The 21,572-nt window shown below is 39.6% G+C and overlaps 1 protein-coding gene and 1 long non-coding RNA gene across 3 annotated transcripts in view; one reads left to right on the plus strand and one right to left on the minus strand.

Annotated features, from left to right (window-relative positions):
- Window positions 1-888: 888 nt before the first annotated feature.
- Window positions 889-4,818, minus strand: LOC105473528 (uncharacterized). The gene is made up of 2 exons (XR_982282.2): window positions 4,578-4,818; window positions 889-970 (listed from the first exon to the last, which is right to left on the minus strand). It is a non-coding gene; the product is annotated as an uncharacterized lncRNA (long non-coding RNA).
- The window catches only part of LOC105473529 (cytochrome c oxidase assembly factor heme A:farnesyltransferase COX10), a 140,621-nt gene continuing 123,852 nt past the window's right edge, over window positions 4,804-21,572 (plus strand). For both annotated transcript variants that reach the window (XM_011727344.2, XM_011727347.2), the window contains exons 1-3: window positions 4,804-4,950; window positions 9,630-9,763; window positions 12,010-12,331. In XM_011727344.2, coding sequence (XP_011725646.2) covers window positions 4,908-4,950; window positions 9,630-9,763; window positions 12,010-12,331 — 499 coding nt within the window. In that variant the 5' untranslated portion in view covers window positions 4,804-4,907. The remainder of the gene's footprint in view (window positions 4,951-9,629; window positions 9,764-12,009; window positions 12,332-21,572) is intronic.

The following is a 21,572-nucleotide window of genomic DNA, read 5'->3' on the forward strand; positions in this document are numbered from 1 at the left end:
ATTTTCATCCTCCTCTATCCTAAATAAACCTTGTACCCATTAGCAGCCACTTCTCTTTTAACTCTACCCACCTTCCCAGCCATAGGCAACCACTAACCTACTTTCTGTCTTTATGGATTTAATTACTTTGGACATTTCATATAAATGAAACCATCCAATATGTGGTCTTGGTATGTTTTTGTGGTTCATACATATCATGGCATGTATTGGTACTCCATTTTCATTTTATGGCCAAACATTCCACTGTATGGATATACAACATTTATACATTAATCAGTTGATGGACACTTGGGTTGTAGCCACTTTTTGGCAATTATGAATAATACTGCTATAAATATTCATATATACATTTTTGTGTGGATGTATGTTTCTATTTGTCTTGAGTCTATGCCTGGGAGAGGAACTGCTGGATCATACAGTTCCATGTTTAACTTATTATGGAACAGTTAAACTGTTTTCTAAAGTGACTACATAATTTTATATCCTCGTCAGCAATCTTTGAGGGTTCGTTTCTCCATATCCTTGTCAACACTTGTTATTATTTGACTTTTTGATTACAGCCATCCAAGTGGATGTGAAATGATATCTCATTGTAGGTTTGTTTTGCATTTCCCTAATGACTAATGATGCTAAGGTTTTTTTTCCCTTGTGCTTCTTGGCATTTGTAAGTCTGCTTGGGAGAAAATCTACTCAAATCATTTGCCTCCCCTTAGGTTTTGAAATCTATTTTGTTTTCAAATACACAGTTCTGTGTCAACTGGTTACACCCTGCACACTAGGTTGGGATTTTTTTCTCCCTTTAGCTCCTAGGGAAAGCTGGGTCTTTATCTATTGTGGGAAATTCAGCGAGGCTTTGACAAAGTTAGGATTTACTCTGAAGTCATGTGATATTGTATAAACTGCAGATTTTATTCAGTACATGTAGACTTTCTGAGAAGAAATCTTATTTGAAAGCAAAGGAGCAGCCAACCTACAGGACAAAATGGGATGAGAGTATAAGTTAGTTTCCATTTTCTAGGTTCTCAGGCTTCTGAAATATTAATTTTAAGAGACAAGTTACAAAGCTTTACGAATACTATTTAAAAATATATAAGCAGGATGAGCATAGTGGCTCACGCCTATAATCACAGCACTTTGAAAGGCTGAGGCAGAAGAATTGCTTAAGCCCAGGAGTTCAAGATCAGCCTGGGCAACACAGTGAGACCCCTGTCTCTGCAAAAAATTTAAAACTTAGCCAGGCATGCTGGTATGTGCTTATAGTCCCAGTTACTTCTGAGGCTGAAACAGGAGGGTTAATTGAGACTGGAAGGTTGAGACTGCAGTGAGCTATGATCACACCACTGCACTCCCACATGGGTGACAGAGTGAGACTCTGTCTCAAAAAAAAAAAAAAAAAAAAAAAGGAAAAAACATAAGTGGTAATGACCATATTAACACACAATTGAATGATATAACTCAACTTTCTGTAATTATGCAATAATACATATAATGCTGTTAGCTAAAAATAATGCTTTCAATTATTTACATCTATTTAATATTTTGGTTAAAAAATAATGCTTTTGATTACTTATATCTCTTTCCACAAGTGATACTGAACATAGCCTATGAAACATATTTTGCTTGAAATGTGAAATGCAAAGTCAAATAAATACTATATCTAATTGTGGAGTCCTACACTATTTCATTAACGAAGATGCTACAGGGAGACTGAGGGACAAAAAAAAAAGACAATATAATGAAATGGAAAAAATGCTGACTTGGATGTCTAGAGTCAATGTTTTATTACAGAGTAAATCACTTAACCTCTCTGGACCTGGGTTTACAAATCTAGAAATGAAAAGGTAGGGAGCTATATAGATTTCTGAGGCCTATCTCTAAAAGTCCTATTTCCTGTTTTAATGGTATTTTATAAAATGGGTTGTGTTCAAAATGTGTGGAAAACTGTGGGTCAAATAGTTGTGATACTCTTTCAGTTACTTATCCAAAATCTATTCCCCACTTCTTCCTTGGTTTAATGTTAATTTGATTTGAGACAGCAATATGGCTAGGTCCACAGTGATGAATTGTGACTGGCCTAAGGTAATCATTGCAATTCTATTTTCAGCTTTCCTTGCTTTCCTTGCCGCTACTCATGGCCAAGTCAATGTATATGGCCATGGAACCCTCTTCATTCCAGAAGTATCTCCAAAGGATTACTTTTTTCGAGAGTATGATGGCCTAGGCTAACTATATTACAAATAGTAGATAGATAAGTGCATTTCTTGGCCAGTAAAGCCAGAATGTGTTATCTCTCAGACATTTCTTCCATAAAACATTTACTCTAATTTCTTTTTTTTTGTGAGACGGAGTCTTGCTTTGTCTCCCAGGTTGGATTGCAGGGGCGCAATCTCAGCTCACTGCAACCTCCGCCTCCCAGGTTCAAGCAATTCTCCTGCCTCAGCCTCCAGAGTAGCCGGGATTACAGGGACCCACCACCATAGCCGGCTAAGTTTTGTATTTTCAGTAGAGATGGGGTTTCACCATGTTGGCCAGGATGGTCTCGAACCCTTGATCTCAGGTGATCTGCCCACCTTGGCCTCCCAAAGTGCTGGGATTACAGGCGTGAGCCACCGCACCCGGCCTCTAATTTCTACAAATAAATAAAAACCTAAGCATTCATTTGTGTACTTGGTCTTACCTTGCCCCCATTTTTGGAAAAAAATTTAAAACAAAGGAAAAATCTGTTGGTCAAGAAGGTGCATGTCTATTAAACCCCTTGTCTATCATAAGCCTAGAGAACTTGGGAGTTAGTGAAATATAACATTTATGTTAATCAACCTTTTAGACATGGTTGTGTTGTGAAGTAAAAGCTGGAATCCAGTATTCTCAGTTCTGTGTATCATTATCACCAGCGGTGCTTTAAAGAGAAAATTACAGGTCTCTCTACATCTATCATACACCTCTTCAGATTCAATAGGTCTAGAGGTGGCTTAGACATCTATAATTTTTTAAAGTCCTACATTTGATTCTGATAGGCAGCCAAGGTGAAAACACTGTTGTATAAATCACAGAAGCTATGACTCTTCAAGATGCTTAGGTGAGTAAGGCCTTATGGCATGGTGAAAATATAACATTCTCACAGGTTTCAGGGACTCAGGTCTTTGTTCCGGCACTCGACAGCTAGGTGAGCAGATTACTTAAAACTCTTGGGCCTTAATGTGCCAGACTTAGGATAACTTTTGCTCTAGGTTTAAACAACAAGTGTTTATAAAAGCACATGGAAAATTATAAAGAGTTCAAAAACTGTTAACACCGTACTTAATGCTATTTTCCTCTTTACGGAATGTCCTTTCCCTTCTTGTATGCTGTGAAAATCCTACTATTCATTCCAGAGCACCAAGTTTAAATCTCTGAAGCCTTCCTTAAACCAACCTCACAGAAATGTTACCACATTAGCGTTTCCGCAGCACTTTGCATACTACCCCTATCACACTGGTAGTAACAATCGACAACGTCTTGTCCCCTCATTGGTCTAGTGTAAGCTCCTACAGAATCGGGGAGGGGGCGGGGGGTGTCTTAATCTCTTCAGCGTTCCCTGTGCCTAGCAATGTTAGTTGAGGTGAACCAAAACCGCTATCCTCTCATTATTGAAAACACAGAAAGAAATTGCCTTTTTAGAACCCAATTACCTATTTTTCTCTTCTTTTTCAAAAGTGGAAACTTTTCTTCAATCTACCTTTACTTGTGGAACCCCAATCTGAAAAGAAGATTGAGGGGCTGGGGGATGCTGAGATCTGCCCCGGTAATCACAACACTTATGATAACACAGGTAACAATCTATTAGTGCCTGTACCTAGTAGGTGCCTGACTACCCATGACACACATTTATCTAATTATCTCAACCATTTATAAAAGATGTGCTATTATTACCCCATTGTATTGCTACATAACTGAGGTCCAGAGGACTTAGGTAACTCGCTCAAGCAAGGTCACAAGGGCAGAAAATACGGATTTCACTCCAGAGCACCAAATCTGAACCTCTACATGCACCTTCTTCATCTGGAAACATCTGGATGATTCAGTTCCTTTAGTGTGGCTCAGAAACAAGTAACCCGGAGTTCATCTGGGCTCCCATTTGATAGAGACTATGGTAAAGTGTAACTGATCAGATGTGGAGGTGGAAGCATCGCCATGAGAACCATTTCCTCATGATGCTCCTGTCACCTGGAAGTGTCCTAACTGTAACTTTATTTTTGTTTTAAAATTTATTGTTGGAGACAGGGTCTCACTGTGTCGCCGAGGCTGCAGTGCAGTGGCGCAATCACTGCAGCCTCTACCTTCCTGGCTCAAGCGATCCTCCCGCCTCAGCCTCCTGAGTAGCTGAGACCACAGGCTCGCGCCACCACACTCGGCTAATTTTTACATTTTTTGTAGAGGTGGGGTCTCGCTTTGTTGCCCAGGCTGGTCTCGAGGTCCCAGGCTCAAGCGATCCTCCCGCCTCGGCCTCCTTAGGGATTGCAGGCGTGAGCCACAGCGCTCGGCCGCTGCAACTTTAAATTGCCCGCAAGGACTCTGCAGCCCAGCCCTGCCCACCTCACCCGGTCACCCGAGGATGCCTGTCAACGTCTGGGAGCTGCGAGCGCGGGCCGGCCAGTCGTCTGCGCGCGGCTTTTTCTTCAGGACAACGGAGGCACACCGTGCTTTGCGGTTCCCGGGTCCTTCAGGTCTCAGACCCGTCAGCCCGCCACACTCCAGCGTGTACGTTGCGATCACCTACGGCCACCACGCCCTCCTCCCGGAGCCCGCCGGCCGGAAGTGACGGCCCGGAACTACTCCCACAGGGGGGCGGGGAAGGAAGATGGCGGCGCCCGGCAGCCCGTGAGGAGAGAGGACACGGGAATCCCGGGGAGCGGCCAGACTCGTGAATTATGGCCGCATCTCCTCACACTCTCTCCTCACGCCTCCTGGCAGGTACTGTACCTGCCTTGGGCACGACCTTGGGGGAAATTCTTCTCTTATTGCCACGTGCGAGGCCGTGGTTCCGTCTGGCTGCAACCTTGGGGAGCCCTTGGCGAGGTTGGCCGGCCACCGGTGTGGTGGGGGAACTGACCTCTGGAGTAGCTTGGAGCGAAGAGGCTACGGAACTAGGGTCCAGTCTTGCACTGTGACTTTGGTGGTCCACACCGCCTCTTCCATCCGGCTTCTGCGGAAGAGCGGCGTCTTAGTGCTTCTTTCGGTTTTCAGATAGCGGAAGCTGGAGGAGAGGGCAGAGTAGAACCTTGGGGTTCCGCAGTCCTCCTTATCAGATCCTCAGCTTCTAGCCACTGGCTTGCAATGACAAGGAAGTACTTTGCTTTCCACTCAGAAGCCTTGTTCCAATATAAAGGATCATGATGACAACGGTGATGATAATGACAGTTGCAGACAGCGGGCTGTAGTCCCCCTGAGACTTTTGTCTTTGTACCGCCAGAGTGGTCTTGAATAACCTTTCACTCGAAGGAACTAGTGACAAATGTATATTGGAGCTATAATGTTCTTCCTTGACTCTTGGTAATGTCTCATCTCAAATGTCACCTTTTCAGAGAGGCCTTTATAGGGACCACCCTATATAAACTAGGGCCCCCTACCTCTTTCTGTTCACATCATTCCATTTATTTCTTTCATTATGGTTAGCACAGTCTATACTTGTTTATTTATATACTAGTTTATTATTTGTTTTTCCTAACTAGAATATAAACCTTGTGATGGCAGGGACAGTGTCCATCTCTGGTTTACCTCTGTTTCCAGTACCCAGAACATTACTTAATGTACATTGTTTGCTCCTAATAGTTATTTGTGGATGGATGCAATTTGTCCCCATGGAGATATGAAAGAGGACGTTGGGAATTGTCTTGCCCCCAGTATCTTAGATGATTAACTAATGGTTGTGTGAGGAATGCGATGCTGGTAGTGCATATTAGAGGCCAGATAAGAGAAGCCAGGGACTGCCTTTTGATCACATCCCGGAAACTTTTTTCAGTTGTCACCAACCACACACAAACTCTCTGTACCATCTGGTGATGTTGACACTGTGACTCCATGAAATTGCATTCTTCTTTTTCATAATGTTATTTTATGGCTCTCTTCTGGTCTGTGTGATCCCAGGGCAATTCATTTGACTTTTCTGGAATTGAGTTTACTCATCTGTAAAATGATGTAATTGAAGTAGGTGATCTCAAAGGTCCTGATTGGTTTGTAAAGTGGAGAGGTAGAATAGATGAAACGGGATTGGCTAGGGTTTGGTAATTGATGAAGCTTGGGGATAAGTAATGGGGGCTCATGGTACTCTTCTGCTTTTACACATGGCTGTGATTTTCTATAATGAAAAGTTGTTGTTTTTTAAAGTCCCGTGATTCTTTTTTGAATCACTTCTTTGTTACCTTCTACCATCCCTGACTGTGAATTTTCTTTGATCCTGATCCTGGGCACTCATTCTCAGAGAACTCATCCTTTTCTAGTACTTGAAATATTTCCTCTGTATGTAGGTTTTTCCAGTATGCATCCTTCAGATTAGCTGTTTTTCTGCCTTTCCATTCTATATTGTCAGCTGTAGGTCAATTCTGCTTGACTACTATGAATTCCCCAGTTCCAATGGTGGGCTGTATATGGCCCACATGGTTTGTTGCTGCATCAGTCTTTGCAGTGGTGGTATGGAAGGAATTAATGAACAGCTTACTCCCTGAAGCTGTGAACATAATTGCCAAAAACTCTGCTAGTAAGTGGCCTGTATAACTTCCTGTGATCCACTTGGAAGATTGCTAAGAGAGCTTGATGAGGAAGCAGCATGGTGGGACGAGGTGGCAGAGAAGGTAACCTGGGACAGTGTTAGTGATCGAGTAGTATCATGCCTGATTTTGCTTCTAAAAGTTCTAAGTATTTTATAGCCATTTAAAAACTAGGCACAGTAGCTCACGCCTGTAATCCCAGAACTCTGGGAGGCCAAGGTAGGTGGACCACTTGAGGTCAGGAGTTCAAGACCAGCCTGGCCAACATGGTGAAATTCCCTCTCTACTAAAAATACAAAAAAAAAAAAAGAAAAAAAGAAAAAAAGAAAAAAAAAATTCGCCAAGTGCATAGTGTGCGCCTGTAATCCCAGTTACTTGGGAGGCTGAGGCAGGGGAATAGCTTGAACCCAGGAGGCAGAGATTGTAGTGAGCCCAGATCGTGCCACTGCACTCCAGCCTGGGTGACAGAGTAAGACTCTATCTCAAAAAATAAAAAAGTAAAAATAAAAAATGTCAGCATTTTTTAGTTACTTGTCTCCTTACCTAATTTTAAACATCCTAAAATCAGGAGCCAGTGTTGATGGTGAATAATAGATATGGTGTTATGCTTCCAGAATTTTAATGTATAATCTTTGTGTATCTTCAAACTTAAATTTGTTTACACAAGGTTGAAATGTCTTTCAGTTTCTGGGCATTGATTCATAGAAATGTGACGTGTTTCAACTAAATGAAATGTCAGTTTCCTGACTGTTTTTTCTTCTTACTACCATTCTGTAAAATCTCAATTTGACCCACTTAATCTTTTTTTTTTTTTTTTTTTTTTTTTTGAGATGGAGTTTTACTCTTGTTGTCCAGACTGGAGTGCAATGGGACAATCTTGGCTCACTGCAACCTCCGCCTCCCGGGTTCAAGCAATTCTCCTGCCTCAGCCTCCTGAATAGCTGGGATTACAGGTGCCCACCACCACGGCTGGCTAAGTTTTATATTTTTAGTAGAGATGGGGTTTCACCATGTTGGCCAGGATGATCTTGAACTCCTGACCTCAGGTGATCCGCCCACTTTGGCCTCCCAAATAGCTGGGATTACAGGCATGCACCACCATGCCTGGCTAATTTTTTGTATTTAGTAGAGATGGGGTTTCACCAGGTTGGTCAGGCTGGTCTCAAACTCTTGACCTCAGGTAATCCACCCACTTAATCTTGAGAGTTATTTTCCAAGGTAGTTCCAAGACAAACACATTTTCATGTTTATGGAAAACAAGCATGTCAGTTAACTCAGGTTTGAGACTGTAATTTCAATGAAGAAGTGATTTATCTCAGTCTAAGAAAATTGTGATGTATTTCTTGGGGTTGTGATAGTTCTCCTTCCCATAGTCCAGGTGTGCTGTTTGGGCTATCTAGTCATCAAACATTATTTCCTTATTATATAAAAGTGCTCTGCTAGCTGTTGTACAAAGGTGGTGAGTAAAGGGGAATTCTTGCCATCAAGGAACTAAAATATTAGATGATGGGAACAATTTGCATGAAGAAGTGTCATACAACATGGCATAAAGTGATAGAGTAGTTCAAAAAGACAGAAAATTTGACAGAGAGTGGCATGCAAACAAGGAAACAATAGAAACATGAGCAAATTGTGAAATGTGTGGTGTTTTTAGTGGAGGGTCATGGGCAATGTTGCTTTGGTGGGTTGTGTGAGTAATATGTATTCAGGGCCGCAGGAAGAAAACTGTTGCCTCTGGGAACGTGGATTAGAGAGGAAAGGAAGTATTGAAGGCAGGAGGACTGGCTTGAATGCTGCTGTCATTACCATAGTCCAAATATAAGATGGTAAATGTAAGATGATCAGTAAAAATGGAAAGAAGTGGGCAGATCTGACCTATATTTCAGAGTAGATTGGACTTGATGGTTGTTAGGTGATAACAGGAGAGTTCAAGATGTTCCTGAAGTCTTAAATAAGTAATGGTTTTATGTGCAATAGGGAACAGAGTAGAGATTGATTGAGCATAAAACGCTCTTACAGACATTTTGCAATCCATCCATGTAGAGACACCAAGAGAGGAGATGGAAATAGGCCCAATGACTCTAGAAATGGTTTGAAGATCAGAAATTATCCTATAATTACATTTGCTCAGGGACAATATTTAGTGTTCAGAAAGAGGGAACATGACTACCTTAAGGTGGCATACATAGCAAGAATAGACACCATCTGCCACTGAGAAATAGAATGCAGAGAACCAGGAACACTTAGTGTCATGGAAGCCATCAGGAGAATCTAGTGTTGTATGGCTTGTCGGAGGCTTCAATAGGATGAGGACCAAGGCAGAGAAGCATTGAATTTGTTGATACTTGAGAGAAGTTTCAGTAGAATCTAAAAGCCAAATTTAGATACAACAAAAATAGCTTATTCCTAACTAGACTGATAGAGTCATACTTTATCGGGAACTGTTTCTTCTTCCTTTGTGTTGTCTTACCCTGCGTAGTTAAAATGTTAACCTGAAATCCATCTATTTCAATTTATTGTCATTTATTAAGAAAAATTAATGCTTTTTATTTTCTACTTTTGAAAAATTGACTGAACGGATCATTTTATATTTTCTTGAAAAGATCTGTAGCGTGGTCATTTCAGCATTAAATGTGATAAAGCATAGTGATCCTGAAATGAAAATTTTCCCTGGCCCTTCTGAAGGCTTACACTGACTTGAACAATGAGTAGGGCTGGTAAATTGCATTTATTCACAAATCTGGATTAGATTATTTCAAAGCTCAGACCCATCACACAGTGTAGCACTTACCGTAGTGGCTGGCTTTGCTTCTGGGGAGGTGTACTCATCATTTAATAAGAAGTACGAATCATTTAACCTTTCTTCCACTTCTCTCTCTTTTATAGGTTGGGTAGGAGGCTGTGTCTGGTATCTTAAAAGAAGAACTATACAGGAATCCCCTCACAAGTTCTTACATCTTTTCAGGAATGTCAATAAGCGGTGGATTACATTTCAGCACTTTAGCTTCCTCAAACGCATGGTATGTTTAGAAGACCATTCTTACTGTTACTTTCTGCCTTTGTGTTTCTCTGTTGAGGGAATTTCAGAAATTCCTATTTAATAAAAGTTTTAAGAAATACTGTTTGAAAACAACTTGTATTTAGTGTCCTTAAATTTATCCAAATCTCTTGTTTTGATTATTCTTAACCGAAAACAGAATAATTCTGGTGTTTGAGGTTAAAAGTATGATCCTGAACTTACTGATTAAGTTTAGAGAAAGACTGAAAACTTGTGGCACATTTCAACCTGGCCAAAATTGGGAAAAGCTGAACTGTTGTGATACATCTTTTAAAATTCTTTGGAGTTCTGTGACTACATCAGTAATAGAGAAATAATTGCTTTAAAAGTGTGACCCTCTCATTTTCTTTCTTTTTTTTTGAGACAGTCTCGCTCTGTCGCCCAGGCTGTAGTGCAGTGGCGCAGTCTCGGCTCACTGCAAGCTCCGCCTCCCAGGTTCATGCCATTCTCCTGCCTCAGCCTCCCGAGTAGCTGGGACTACAGGCACCAGTCACTACACCCGGTTAATTTTTTGTATTTTTATTAGAGACGGGGTTTCACTGTGTTAGCCAGGATGGTCTCGATCTCCTGACCTTGTGATCCGCCTCAGCCTCCCAAAGTGCTGGGCTTACAGGCATGAGCCACCGCGCCCGGCCAACCCTCTCATTTTCTTAAATCAGCAGTACATTTAAAAGTCTTTTTTAACAATTGCACTTCTGAGTAAATTCAAACAATTAGACACTTTTTATAATTTTCTCGGCATTTTATAATAGGTATTGATAACATACATCAATCCAGGTTGACTCTGTGAATTTGTGGGCAATATGGAACTTACTGTTAATTGCCAGCGAGGCCATTTGCATTTTCTCAGATAGAAAAAGGGTCGTAGAATGGCAGAATGGTAGCTGAAAACTCATAGTGCCAGCCTGAAAGAACAGCAAACTTATAATTTAAAGTCCTATTTTACATTTCTCTCATCTTTAACTTAAAACTTAAAATTAAATTAAAATCTTAATAAAACTCGATATGTTGATAAGAAATTTAAATTTCCAGAAATGTTCAGGCTTTTTAAGTTGGGGGGTCAAGGATAATGGTGGCTATTCAGAGGAGAAATTCAAATATGTGTAATGCCCTTTTTTATGTAAATAGAACTCTTCATTCATGAGTCTGTAATTCTTTATTAAGACTAATGTATGTAATTTCACATCTTTGCAATGTAATGGAAAAGGCTCTTAAATAGTTATCAGCATAGGTGGCTCCACTCCCAGGCCTGCCTATAGCTGGTTGTTAGCTGTTGATATGCCAATTTATTTCTGAGGCTTAGTTTCCTTATCTGTAAGTTAAAGAGAGAGAAAGAGAGAGAGATACTAATAATGATGTATCTTCTTTGACAACTGTTTAGAAGATTAAATGAGATATATATTATATAAAACTGTGAAGTACCTCACAAATAGTAGTAGTAGTTATTAATTTTGCTAGTAAGTGGTAGAGACTGTCTGACTCTGCAGCCCACGTTCTGTCTTCATCCTGCCGTGCTAGAAAATCATTCAGCCCTGGATTATGCCCTACCACTGAGCCCCTCCCTATGCTGTTTGCCTGAGAACATGGAAGGTCAACAGGTTGACTTGGGCTCTTTCTTTTTTTGTGTGTGAGACAAGGTCTCACTGTGTCGTTCAGGCTGGAGTACAATGATGCCATCACAGCTCAATCTCCTAGACTCAAACAATCCTTCTGCCTCAGCCTCCAAGTGGCTGGGACTGTGGGCATATGCCACCATGACCCACTAATTTTTTTTTTTGTTTTTGTAGAGACATTCCCTGTGTTGCTCAGTCTGGTCTCATACTCCTGGGCCCAAGGATCCTCGGATTACAGTCATGAGCCACTGTGCCCGGCTGGGCTCTTAATTATTGAAAACTTTTTTATTGTATTTGGAATGTTAAGCCTCCAGGGCAAATTCTAGAGGAGATGGATAACAAGTAAATGTATTTTTCTTTCAAGGAACGTATATTTCTATGCTTTTCTAAACTACAGAAATTGAAAACCATTACTGAGGCCTAAATTTTATTCTCCATATCTCTTAGTATAGTGATTTCCATAATTAACAGATATTAAAGCTGTGGGAAAAGCTTTCAAATAATGTAAAAGCTGAACTGATTAAAGAGATTGCTAAACAACCGTTTGAGAGCATTTGGGCCTTGGTTTTATAGTAACTTGTGCTTTTTTGTTTAGTATGTCACACAGCTGAACAGAAGCCACAACCAGCAAGTAAAACCCAAGCCAGAACCAGTAGCATCTCCTTTCCTTGAAAAAACATCTTCAGGTCAAGCCAAAGCAGACATGTATGAGATGAGACCTCTTTCACCGCCCAGCCTATCTTTGTCCAGAAAGCCAAATGAAAAGGAATTGATAGAACTAGAGCCAGCCTCAGTAATTGAAGACTCAATAGATGTACGGAAAGAGACAAAAGAGGAAAAGCGGTGGAAAGAGATGAAGCTACAAGTGTATGATTTGCCAGGAATTTTGGCTCGACTATCCAAAATCAAACTCACAGGTACTTTGTTTTTCTGATATACTTACTTATTTGAAACTTTATTTTTAGTTAAACAAAAAGCTCGTTTTATTTACCACCCGAAAAGAATAATTTGGAACTGCAGGTCCTGTCTTAGTATTTTTCCTGGCTTCAATTTAACTGGGATTTGAAATTAAATTTTCTGAATTCTATTTACACAGAATTGTAAATAGTTTTGCACTGTAAGTATTGTACTAAAAATAGTCACCCTTTCCTTTGCAATTAAAGTTGAATGTTTATCCTGCTTATTTCCTTGTCGTTAGTGTTTTTACACCTACTGTAAAGATGCATAAGATAATAAGTTTTGTCGACTTGAGTTCTGGAATGGGAAGAATTGCACTGCTGGACTTGATATGAATCCACAGTGGCTACTGAGTCTCCCAGTTCACTTCTGTGGTTTGCTTCTTGTAGAGCCTCTGGGCTTGTCACAGGTCTGTGGGGATGTAGGGTGCATTTTCCCTGAAAGGAGATTTGAACCAGATTTTGTTTTTTAACCTAATTCTAGCATCTTATGCCAAATTGTATTACCATAATTAAGTTAAGTTATTATTACAGGTTGTTACAATCACCCTGTAAGTCAGGTAGAGCATCATTATTATCCCATCGTATAGCCAAACTTTGACTTAGCTTATTCTGGGCTAACCTTGTTTAGAAGGTATGTTCTGGGTCACGCTGCAACTTGGGGGAAACCTGGTTGATTCCTCTTAAATGAGAATAAAGAGACTGAATATAATGTGGGAATAGTAAGAGTAAGCCAGGCCTCTTTGAGGACAGCAAGTGGTAAATAATGTTGGAGTCAGATGAAAAGATGAGACAGGGAGGCTTGTGAGAGCAGAGAAGGATCAGGGAAAGAGTGATTTTTTTTTTTTTTTTTTTTTTAAGAGACTTGAGCCTGAAATCCAGGGCAAAAGCAGGCAACTAGACAACTTCTCTCCTTAGCGACCAGCCTTACTTAAAGAAAGTTGTTTTTAAAGAAATGATGAATAGACACAGAGGGGTTGGTGAAGGAGCTAAAACGTCTTAGTAAGACTTACGTAATGTAACTCTAAGACAGTGAGATGAATTCTGTGTGATAACCTTGAAAACGTGTCTCAGTGGTTTATGGTCACTAAGCAAGGAATCAGCATGTTTCTAAAGAAATTCTCTTTTGTCATTTACACAAGTGGCCTGAGTGTCATGCTGCTGACATGTTAAGAATGACTATAGATAAGTTATGCTTATAAGGATGCCACCCCAAAAACGAGGCCTCTCAGCCCGTAGGCATCAGATGTGGCCTGTCAACAGCAGGAGCTTCTTTGTGTGTGCCATCACTTAGCACGTCCACCCGGCAGATTAGCTCTTGTCTCTTATCGTCCCATTTCTGTCAGTTACAGCATTCTTCACTTCCTTCAGAGGGGAAACCTTAGAACCAGTCGTCTTCACTTTTTGCTCTCCGCTCTCCCCTTCATCTTTAGTGTAATTTCTGTCACCAACAGAATCTTTCGTAAGGCCTATGAGATTTGCTTTCCCATCCTCATTTCTGAAGCTGCCATCCCAGTTTAGGTTAGAAACACGGGAGGCTGTTGGTTTTTGCAGCAGCTCCTCACTGTTCTTTTCTTTTGTCCTCTGCCCTGCTTTCCCTGCAGTTCACGCAGCCCAGGGTTGCCGAACTAACTTTCCGAAAATATTGCTTTCGATTTTCCTAGCTTATATGAGTCTATAGTTTCTCCATGTTATCTTCTTTTTCAACCCTGCTTAGTGTTAAAGGAACACTGTGACCTGGAATGATCAAACTGTTCCTCAGAATCAACCTTTTTTCCCTTTTCCCTGTCCCTCCACCCTACCATTTAGGCCAGTCCTTCCACCCCACCATACTTGTTCCCCCACCTCCATGGGAAACTGGTCTGCCTGTCTTATATCCAGTCAGATCCTTTCAAGGCCTCTGTTAATCCTGCTCTTGGTCCCAGTCTCCCTTCTCAAAACTCGGAATTGACAAGCACACTTGAGTTCAGATCTTGGCTGTCACATTTACTAGCCGGTGAGACTTTGGGCAGTTCCTTAACTTTACTGAGATGATTTCCACATCTGTAAAGCAGGAATAATAATAGATCATTTAAGAATTAAATCAAATAATTAATGTATAGAAAGCATCCAACAGCATGCTCAACACGTGGGAGACACTGCAAATTTCCAAGTAAGTATAGGTAAACATTTGATTGTCTGCTTAATGTGTGTTATATTTCCCCTAAGGTTGTTTTTGCCTATGGAGGGACTTGAGGTGAATGAATATTTACTCAGCAGGGAAGATGAGGAGGAGAATTTTAAGTAGAAGGAAGAGTCTTTGCAAAAGCAAAGAAGTCTGAGTTATCCTGGCACATTCAAAAAGCTTCAGTGTGACTTATGAGTAGCATAGTATGACCTGAGTATCATATAGGAGAGGTGCTTATTAAGATTGAAGAGTTAGGCAGTGGTCATGTTGTCATATTGGTATGTATATCAGGCTAAAGAGTTAGACCATAGCCATGGAAAGTCCTGGAAGCTTCTATGGAGGGATATGATGACTTTATGTTTTGTCTTATTTACCTTTTAAATATTTTAAAATTTCTATTAAATTAGTATAGGCTTATTATAAAAAAGAATTCAAATAATACAGAAGCATATATTTTAAACTGAGAAAGTATCCTTTCCCACCATTCTAGATTAAAAACCCCTGTGTGAAATGTCGCCTTCTGTATATAGACACATATGCAGATAGAGCTATGGTTGTAAGTTTTCTTCCACAGAAATAGGATCATTTTAAATATATATATATATACACACACACACACACACAGTTTTGCAACTTGCCATTTTCTTATGACGTATAGTTTTCACTCACAGTATTCACTGCATACTATTCCATTGTATGAATCTGCCATTATTAACTAGTCTTCTGCAGGTAAACATTTGTGATATTTCCAGGTTTTTTACCATTAAAAGCAATTCTGTGATTAACTTTTATGTATGTCTTTGTATACTCATGTGAGTCTGCCTTTAGGATCAGTATTTAGAAATGTAATAGCTAGCTTTGAACATTTAAATCTTTGGTGGAACAACAAATTTGTTTCTAAAAACATAGTATAATTTACCCTTCCCCTCAACAGCATTTGGGAATTAGACTTTCTTTTCTTTTTTTTTTTCTTTTGAGACGGAGTCTCCCTTTGTCACCCAGGCTGGAGTCCAGTGGTATGATCTCGGCTCACTGCAACCTCTGCCCCCCAGGTTCAAATGATTCTCCTGCCTCAGCCTCCCGAGTAGCTGGGATCACAGGCGCCCACCACCACACCCGGCTAATTTTTTGTATTTTTACTAGAGATGGGGTTTCACCGTGTTAGCCAGGATGGTCTCGATCTCCTGACCTTGTGATCCGCCCGCCTCGGCCTCCCAAAGTGCTGGGATTACAGGCGTGAGCCACCGTGCCCGGCCAGCATTTGGGAATTAGACTTTCTCTGTAGAGTCCACTCCTGCATAAGCAGTCTTTCCCAGTTTTGCCAGTTTGATCATTGAAAAAGATTTTGTGTGAGTTTTCATTATTTCCATTTTGGTAAGGTTTAGCATCTTTTTTCTATTTTGATCATTTGTGTTTTTTCTTCTGTTATTTAGCTCTTATATCCTTGGTCATTCCTTATTGACTTTTTAGAATTCTTTGTAAATAAAGAAAATTAGCATTTTATACATCATATGCATTACAAATATTTTTTCTCATTTTGTCCTTTTCTTTTTTTGTGGTATTTTGTTGTTTTGTTTTGTTTTATTTTGCCCCATGGAGATTTTTGACTTTTATGTATCTGTTTTTTTCATGCTTAGAAGGGTTTCATCACCCTGTGGTTACAAAAACATTCACTCATGTTTTCTTCTGATGCTTTTATATTTTTGCATATTCTCTAATGCTTTGAAACCATCTGGATTATATTTCAGTGGAAGGAATAGGCTTGATTAAGAAAACTGCTGTGGGTAGTACTATAGAGCAAGGATCACCTGTTTTTGTAGATGCAGTTTTATTGGGACACAACCACGCCCACTTGTTCTGAGCATAGATCATGCCGCAGTGACAGAGTTAATTGCAACAGAAACCTTGTGGCCTGGGAAGCCTGAAATGTTTACTATCTGGCCTTTACAGAAAAAGTTTGCTGACCTTCTATCGGAGAGCACAGACTAGTGAGAGGCAAGAATGATGGCAGACAAATAGTGGTGGTTAACTGAGAAACAACTTGGGCCTGAACTGAGGCTGTGGTGGGGAAAGAGAACAAGGGAGAGAGAGAGAAAGATAGATATATAGAGAGAAACATTAAGGGAACTGAATGAGTAGGACCTTAGCTTGATGAAGTGGATTGCTAAGGAGACATGAAATAAGAGCTGAGAGCATGGAGCTGCAGAGAGTTTGAATACCTTGAGGTGAAGCAGGTATTTTCCAGCTTCATGGGCCCTTTTGTCATTTATTATTCTAGGCTCTATCCTGCTCTCTGAGAGAGAGCAGAGTGAGCCGTCTTCTGGAGTGAAGATTCCCTGCATTCAAATCCTGGCTTTGGCTAGCTGACTGACCTTGTGCAAGTTTTAGAATCTCACCGGCTTCAGTTTACCCATCTGTAAACTAGGGGTAATAATAGTACTTCCTTCATAGGGTTGTTCTGAGTAATAAGTGAGTTAACATTTGCAAATGACGTGCAAGTGCCTAGTACATGTCAAGAACTATACACATATTTCTTAAAAAATAAATTTAATACCTGGCTACCCCCATTGGCCTTTGGATTTGCCACCCCTGCTCCAGACACGATTACGGGGTTTCAGAATGAAAAACTAGATGAATGGTGGTGTTGAGACTTAAGAGTGTAAATATGGAAGAAAGAAAAGATTTAAAGAAAACATGATGAGTTCAATTTTGGACAAGTGGAATTTGAGTTGCTACTGGCATATCCAGTGGGGCAGGGGGCTGTGAAAGGCAGGAGCTCAGAGAGAACATTAGGCTGGAAGAACCAGGGGTCTTTAGCCTGGAGCTGGCAGTGAGGTCATGGTAGTAAATGGTGTTACCGAGGATCAGTGTGTGGAGTGACCATGCTGATGGTCACCTGAACTTTGGAGCATGTCCCCTTTTAAGGATTGGATAAGGTATATAATGGACCCGACAAGGAAATAAATGGTCAGAGGGAGGAAGACCGGAAAAGACCCTGTCACAGAAGCCAAAAGACTAGATCCAGTTCATAAAGGGCAGTGATCGGGACTGGATGTCAAATGCTGGAGGTCTCCTGAGAAGCCTGGCCGGTGAGAGTTATTTTATTTGCCAATTAGGAAGTCAGTGTTGGCTGGTTGCTAAATCAGAGAATAATGATTGCTGTGTCTTCTTAGAGTCTTAAATGAGCTGCTTTAAATAATTCATTTTAAAATAATTTTAAGTTTATTATCATAATGCTTGTTTCATTAGGAACACAGGAAAATAGGATAACTTGTTTCAGATCAACTTTTCTCTTGGCCACATCTTCCTTTCCTTCATGCTGGCTATTGTTGTATTATTTCTCCTTTTATGTAGCTTATATGGTTATAAATCTGAATTGTCATTCCAGATGCAGGGTTTGATATCTAAAACATACTATCTGAAATCTCAAGAAATTAATAAAGTAATGATCTAATAGTACATACTGTGATGTATAGTGTACATCAACTCATTGGCTTCCAAATGTCAGCATGGTGATGTACACTCATGGTGGGCTTCTTAAAACAGTGGTTCCTGGCCGCTGTTTCCACTGATTCAGATTCCCTAGGGCTGGGACAGGACCCAGAGATCTGCATGTCTGACGAGGACACCAGATGATTCTGATGCAGGTGGTCCTAGACCACACTTCGAGAAAGCGAAGTAGGTGTTAGGCAGACAGCGAGTACCAGTCCCAGACCAAGTGGTCTAACTGAATGTGGAGAGAACTCACCTAGTGAGAGCCAGCGGAGCCGGTCGCTACCACTGGCAGCAGGAAAAGCCAACTGGGCAAAATCTGGACCACACAAGAGAGGCATGCAAAGCAAGACGGATGCACCACAGAAAAGGGGAGCAGCCTCACCTACACACACAGATGGAAAGGTCCCAGGGCAGTAAATTTCCCTTGTATTATTTTATATATTCCACGCCCCAGGTTTCTGGATGAACTAATTGAATTAAAGTCATTTCCTTCTGCTTATTCCATTTAAAGAAGCAGCACCCTTTGAGTGACCCCTACCCTCTTATCTGACCTTTTACCTCTCTATTTAGTTTATTACTAGAAGTCACATGTGTCTTGGAGTCAGCAGGATTTTTTATTTAAGAAAATACCTGATATCTATCAATTGATTTCTTTTGGACTCTTAACATCTCGCAGAATTCATTTATAGCTAATGATAGCCGAGGCAGAAATATCTGGGAGTCAGCGATCCCTTTCCTAGAACTAGCCTTTCTTTCTTTGCCTTCTTTTGTTTATAGCTGCAATATACGGAGGATAATTAACTGTAGAATAAGTGAAGGGCCATATAGTACTCATTTCATCTGTGGGATAGAAGGTAGCAGCAGCCTGATGCCTTGGCATTTAGGCCAGGATAGGAACCAAACATTTGCTGGTGCTAATGCCATTTAAAGATTTTTTTTTTTTTTTTAAATGAAGGGAAGTAAGACTGAGATTATAAAGAAGGAATAATATGTCTCCCTTGAGTTTCTCTTGCCAACTGAGCTATTTACAATATGTTTTTGGAGTTCATTGCATGGACCACACTGGGGTAAAGAAATTTTATTTGGATTAGGATCATAAGAGGCTTTGGTGACTCAACTGAGTTTATACTTAATATAGGTCAGTAAAAAGCAGAACTTTTTTCCAGAGGAACATCTGTGCTGAAACGCTGCAACGCGTTTTTTGAGACCAGAACACTGAAATAGATTATTTATTGGAACCAATAGATTATGCTGTTAATGGAACTGGTATGAAGTATGGTCTATCAATTTATAAATTTTTTTCTCCTAGAGCCTAGAATGCTGTTTTTTATTAAAAGAAAAAAGCAGAAATGGAGGATACACATTCATTTTAGACCACTTGTATAGTTTAAGAAGTCAACTTACTGTAATCTTCAGTTATTAAATATTTGTATTAAGGGGTTATTAGCATTCACTCAGTATGAAATGAGTGAATTACTATGATTTTTTGAACTTTATTTTTTGAAATAAGTACCTTAATAATGATATACTTACTAAATGTTATAGTATTATTTTTAATTATATGACTAATAAGTATTTATTTTTAGAAAAAATAGAAAATACAGATAAGCAAAAAGAAAAGATTGAAATCCTCCTATAATTTCACTATCTCAAAATAAAACCATTTTGAATATTTTGGTATATTCTCTTCCAGAAATTTTTTCTATGCATCTCATATATTTTTGCTTTATAAACAAATATACGATCATAGTGTAAATGCCTTCTGTGATTGAAAAAAATTAATATTCTGCTTATGTCTTTTTGTGTATCAACATGTTTACCCTGTTTTTAGTGACTTTTAAAATTTAAAAGTAGCATTTTCTTAAAACACAATCACATAATATACAGAAAGTCCCTTCAGGCCATGCAATAACCAGGGTTTTTATTTTTTTTGAGAAAAAGTTTTGCTCTTGTCGCCCAGTCTAAAGTGCAATGGTGTGATCTCGGCTCACTGCAACCTCCGCCTCCCGGGTTCAAGCCATTCTCTTGTCTCAGCCTCCTGAGTAGCTGGGATTATAGGTGCCTGCCACCGCGCCCAGTTAATTTTTGTATTTTTAGTAGAGATGGAGTTTCGCCATGTTGGCCAGGCTGGTCTTGAACTCCTGACCTCAGGTGATCCACCTGCCTCAGCCTCCCAAAGTGCTGGGATTACAGGCGTGAGTTACCATGTCCAGCCAGTAACCAGGCTTTTTGCATACAGTTTTTTAGCCTTTATCTGTGCATAGTCTGTGTTTTAATATTAGCAGTACAGCCTCTGGAGTCAGACTGGCTGGGTTGGAATCTCTGGTCTACAATTTATTGGCTTTGTGGTTACAGGCACATTTTTTTTCAAGTCTCTAAGCCTTGGTTTACTTGTCTGTACAATGGAGATAATCCTCCCAGAAAGGATTATTGTGATGATTATAAGCAATAATGTAAGCAAATGATTCACTGCCATATCCAGTAAATGTTCAAGAAAGGTTATTATTACATTAGTGCATAGATAGTTTCTATTTTGTTAGTTTTATAAAAATGGGGTTATATTACATGTTTTGTTTAGTTATTTGCTTTCTTCACTAATTGGTATATCTTCCTCATACTTCCTCATCAATATAATTAAATCTGCCTTCTCTTTTTAAAGGTTGAGAGTATTCCATACTATAGATGTATTTAGTTTATCGAACCATTTCCTTATTAATGGACATTTAAGTAGTCTCTTCTTGTTATTAAAAATAAAGACTTGTAATATCATTTTACATATATCCTTTTATGTATTTTTTCTCAAAGTTAGCTGTATGGAAGTATACCTTTATTTTTGATGGGTATATAGCATGCCATTGCATAGTTATACCATAATGTATTTATTTATTTCTCCTGTTTTAGATGTTTTTTATTTTGTTATCCTTATTATTATAAATAGTACTATAATAAATAAGCTAAATCTATAATGATTTTCTTAGGATAAGTGTATATAAGTGGCCTTGTTAGGTCAAAGGGTATGCATGGTTTTAAAGCTTTCAGTTTTCATGAACAGATTCCCCTCAAGAAAAGTTGCACCAATTCATGCTAGCCACCTCACCAATTCATGCTAGCCACCTCACCATATCTTCACCAATGAATGCTTGATGATAATGTATTTTTCTGAATAACTCTGTCAATTCAGTGTGTGAAAGTACACTTAGGTTTTTAATTTTGTACTTAATTCTGATGAGGTTTTATATTTGTCATATGCCGAGTGGTGATTTGTATTGCTTTGTTAATGGCCTGTTTGCCTCCCAGCCTTCTCTTCTGTGTTCGTCTTTGTTTATTGTTTGTAAGGATTCTTTATATATTAAAGATTTGATCTCATTATATGTATCTGTCACAAATGTCTTATGTTGTTTGTGTCTTGTTTTCATTTATCTTTGTTTTCATGTGCGAAAGTTAATTTGATGTAACCAAAGCTATTTTCTTACAAGTTTCTGGTTTTTATACCGTGCTTAGGTTTTCCCATATGACGATTTTGTAAATACAGTATTTATC

Source organism: Macaca nemestrina, chromosome 17 (assembly GCF_043159975.1).
Source record: "Macaca nemestrina isolate mMacNem1 chromosome 17, mMacNem.hap1, whole genome shotgun sequence".
Taxonomy (NCBI): domain Eukaryota; kingdom Metazoa; phylum Chordata; class Mammalia; order Primates; family Cercopithecidae; genus Macaca; species Macaca nemestrina.